Source organism: Oncorhynchus kisutch, linkage group LG15 (assembly GCF_002021735.2).
Source record: "Oncorhynchus kisutch isolate 150728-3 linkage group LG15, Okis_V2, whole genome shotgun sequence".
Taxonomy (NCBI): domain Eukaryota; kingdom Metazoa; phylum Chordata; class Actinopteri; order Salmoniformes; family Salmonidae; genus Oncorhynchus; species Oncorhynchus kisutch.
The window spans coordinates 52,540,004-52,544,161 of record NC_034188.2 but is presented as its reverse complement, the minus strand read 5'-3'; the positions used below and the strand labels follow the sequence as shown (position 1 = coordinate 52,544,161).

Below are 4,158 nucleotides of genomic sequence, written 5' to 3'. Positions count from 1 at the left end.
ATTAAACTACAACATATATTTGGCATCTTTCTAAATTATAATCACTCAAAATTAAAATGTATGAAAACAAGTTGTGCTTTGGGTTGTAACAGAGAAATGGTTTGCAGTCCAACATTGTCCATCAATCGGTGTGCGTCAAAAGATTTGTTGTTGTGATGTGACGTTCATCTCTCCGCGACGGGTAAATCAGCGCTCGTCCGTGCTTTGCTTGACTGACATGCACGGAACTACTAGGCTGAGCGGTAGGCGGGCCATACAGAGGGGAATGAGAGTTGGTGCAGGGGTGTGGCTGTGGTATACAGTGAAGCCTTAAAACCACACGTGGACCAGCGCGAAGGTTTGTAGTTCGCACAGAAAACTTTGAAAAGTTTGCATAACTGGAGTTAGCAGGCTTTCCCGTTTGTGCAAGAGGGAATCCCATCTCATGAAAATGCCATCATACGCGCTTAATCAGTTTCTTGATTTGGAAGAGGTTATGTGCAAGGTAATTTGGTTATTTTTTAACCATTAAAAACGAACTAACTAGCAGCTAACGATGACTCGTGTCTGGCAGCAAGTCTTGATGTTGCTAGCGTTGCACCAATCAACGGATGATTAGCACAATATAGCAGGCTACCGTATATGCAAATAATGTGTAGTTTTGCTAGCTACCTAATTATTTAAACTTGCCAACAAGTCTATTTCGAATGAATACTGGCAGTGAGTGAATTTGCAATGCAGGTTCAGTCCCCAGATCGGTTAGTGGCACAGATCGATGAGAACATCTTTGTTAGTGGTCATGTTTTGTTAGCTAGCTATGTTTTTATTTGACAATGTGCGCCCGACTAACTTACAAATGTAGGTATTCGTGCAACTGCCAGTGACGCGAAGCATCTTGTAATTCATTCATTGACGTGCGTTTTTAACTTGTTGCACTGTTCGAGTATCACTGGAAATGACTCAACATTGGTGGTTAACGTGAGTTACGTCGATTACTCTTCAACTACACAATCGTTTCCAAAATAAGATTGGTGCTTTCAATGCACAAACCAACTGTGGAGTGCTGGTTATCCATGTGCATTTTAAATGAGTTTTAGTGCGCGCTTCAAAAGTCAACGACAGGTATTGGCTAGCTTACAGTACATTAACATTGTTCTGCTAAAGTAACTGAATCCAAGCAACTAACTAGAGGTAATATGAAAACGAAAATTGCATTAGCTAAAATCACCCACAACAAATCCGAACTGCTTGGACAGACGAGCCTTTCTTGCACTTTAACGATTCTCCATTTACAAAGTAAATCTTACAGCACCTAATTGTAGATGGTCGACTGATTTGAACTATGCAATTAACGTTGCTTTCAAAAGACCAAGACTCGCTCTTGCTAACTTTAGCTTACTCATGTTAGGCCTACGCAAATGGGCCTATAGAACGTCTGTTTATTGATGTGTTAAGTTTAGCTGTTTAACATTATTTTTTTATGTAGATGCGGGTCCTCCAGATAACATAAGATGGCGTTCTTGACATGACTGTAGTCTTCAGGCAACAGAACATGTGAAAATGTAGATGTCTGTATAATTATTATAATTTTTTTTTACTGTCTCTACCCAGCATCTTCTGAGCCTGGACCTCCGGGATGCATCCAAGCAGTCAACTTTCCCAGTGAGACCTGTTGGTTACAATAAGCCCCGGGCCCCCTGTTCCCTCTCTGCATCTAGCTCTGCCCTCTCTACAGACTCCACAGAAAGTGCAACCATGACCTCCTGCCACTGGGGGCAGAACACCGATGCCTCACTTCCATCCAGATTGAACAAGATGTCATTCTGGGCTGAGCGCTCTGTCAGCATGGTGGATCCCAGCACGTGCACCCTGGATCCCAGCACGTGCACCCTAGGCTGGGCCTCTACAGACCCTAAACAGCATCCAGCCTCCCCTACTGGTGCCCCTGTCTCTGGGTCTCCCACCTCTTCACGCTATAAGACTGAACTGTGCCGCACCTTTGCTGAGAGTGGCATCTGTAAGTACGGGGGGAAGTGCCAGTTTGCCCACGGCTTTGATGAGATGCGTGACCTCAACAGACACCCCAAGTACAAGACAGAGCCTTGTCGCACCTTCCACACCATCGGCTTCTGTCCATACGGCATCCGCTGCCACTTTGTTCATAACAACGAGGACGACCTGGGCCCTGCCAGACCTGGCCCTGGTCCCCAAGCCCCCCGCTCCAGACGACCCCCTCTGCTTAGGCAGAGCTTCAGCTTCTCAGGCTTCCCCTCTGCCCCTCCACAGCCCCTGAAGCATTCCCACCCCTTCCTCCTCGTGCCTCCAGTTTCCCCTCATACCTCAGCTGACATCACCGACCTACTCTCCCACGCCTTCTCCGAGGTGGACTGTGTCTTTGAGCCGGCCTGTGATCTCCAGTCTCAGTTTCTCCCCTCTCCTGACTCGGGCTGTTCCCTCTGTGGACTGTCCCCTGTGCCTTCCCCCTCCCAGACCCCCTGTACCTTATCAGAGGGCTGCGGCCTGCAGCAGAGCCAGAATCCCCCCTGTGGCCCTGCTCTCGGTGACAGAAGCCTCTCCTACACCTCACTGTCAGACAATGAGGGTAGGTGTGGCAGCTCAGCCAGCAGCCTCAGTGGGTCTGACTCCTCTGGTCCAGATGGGTCTGGTCGGCGGCTGCCCATCTTCAGTCAGCTGTCAGTGCCTGACGAGGGCTTCAGCGGCACTAGCTTCTTCCTCTAGGTATGATGGTATCCTCAAAACTTCCCCAACCAGCGTGACTCTTGTCTTGTCCATTGAAAGACTTGTGTATTTTTTTTAAAAGAACCTTACAGCAGTATGCTGTTACTGTACGGCAGATGCTTGACAAACGAATGTGCTTCAGTTAAGCTTAAGCGGAATTAAGCTGTACAATTTGAGTTCGAAGTCAACAAGGCAAGGTGCCGGAGTTGCGTTGCACTGACCATTTTATCAAATTGTGTGATTGGTGCTGGAAGTCCTAATTTCCTGCCACCTTACTAGTAATGTAAATGCCAGTTTGAGGAGCAATGAATTAATCTTATAATGTTAAAGCCAAAGACAAGGATAGAAATCCATTTCTGCCAGGCTAGAAAATTTCCCCTCTATGAATGTTGGGTGACTAATGTTGTGATATTTTGTATACTGGCAATGGTCTTTATTATACACTGTTCTTCTGACTGGGCTTAAATGTACCTTTTCCAAAAACCCTGTTTGAGTTTTTTTTAAATGACTTCAGTGCCTATAAACTTTTTCTTTTTTGGAAACTGCAATTTTCATTGTTTGTTGCAGGGGGACCTTTTCTGTTTTTAGATGAAAGCTTATATCGGTTTCCTAACTTCACTTGGCAAGGTGGCTTGTGAGAATTAATAATTGTTTTCTCACTTGCTTCTGCGATCTCTGTAAATATGTTTTGTAGATGTTCTGAAGACTCACCCAAGGGTACAGTGTGTATCCCCTGTGTGGTGGACTCTGCATGTATCCCCTGACTTTTAGCAGAAAAATAAATGGAAACGTCCTATGATTAAACTGGGTTGCTGTTGAAATCTGATTCTATTGAGTTGGACCTAAACTGCACCTGGTTCAGTAGATTCAATTGTAGTGTCTTTCTAAAAGTGCTTTGGAGATCAAATGGTAGCTGTTTTGGTAGTTGGTTCTGAGTGGATGCTCTTTTTGCATTCCGTTGTATTTAAATGCCTTTTTGACAAATGTTTCAAGCTTGTTTTAGTGTTAATGGGTCTTTTAGTAAATTAAGTTTTAATTTATTTTTATGTATTTATAGAACTCTTGGGGTTTTGTATTAAGTTTGAATTTTCTTTGTACCTTTTTTAAATTAAACATGTTTAGTCCCTTACAATGATTGTATTTTCACTGTCTTCAAGGTGTTTGGGGGAACTCTACGTAATGTTTGCGTCTGAAATGCAGTGCTGAATTTGTCATGCCATCGGGTTTGAGAATATTATCGACCGTATTCACAAAATGAACATGCCTCTTCAAATTGTGAAGTGGCACATTTGAGTAACTCATGGTTTGGTCGTGTGTCCTGTCGCGTTAACCTGGTTATAGCCCAAAAACTTTATTTGGAACGGTTTCAATATAAAGTTGCTCCACATAACACTACCCACAGCTTAATCTGTAGGCTACTGTAACAGGGGACTACACTTT

General features: G+C 44.3%; 1 protein-coding gene across 2 annotated transcripts; it reads left to right on the top strand.

The window, feature by feature from the left end:
* Window positions 1-214: 214 nt before the first annotated feature.
* Window positions 215-3,850, top strand: LOC109905447 (mRNA decay activator protein ZFP36L1-like). 2 transcript variants are annotated; one of them, XM_020502822.2, is made up of 2 exons: window positions 215-337; window positions 1,591-3,850. In XM_020502822.2, the coding sequence occupies exon 2, from the start codon at window positions 1,735-1,737 to the stop codon at window positions 2,716-2,718; it is 984 nt and encodes a 327-aa protein (XP_020358411.1). In that variant the 5' UTR covers window positions 215-337; window positions 1,591-1,734; the 3' UTR covers window positions 2,719-3,850. The 2 variants fall into 2 exon arrangements, with proteins under 2 accessions (XP_020358411.1, XP_020358410.1); XM_020502821.2 differs by having other exon boundaries at window positions 266-484.
* The last annotated feature ends 308 nt before the right edge of the window (window positions 3,851-4,158 follow it).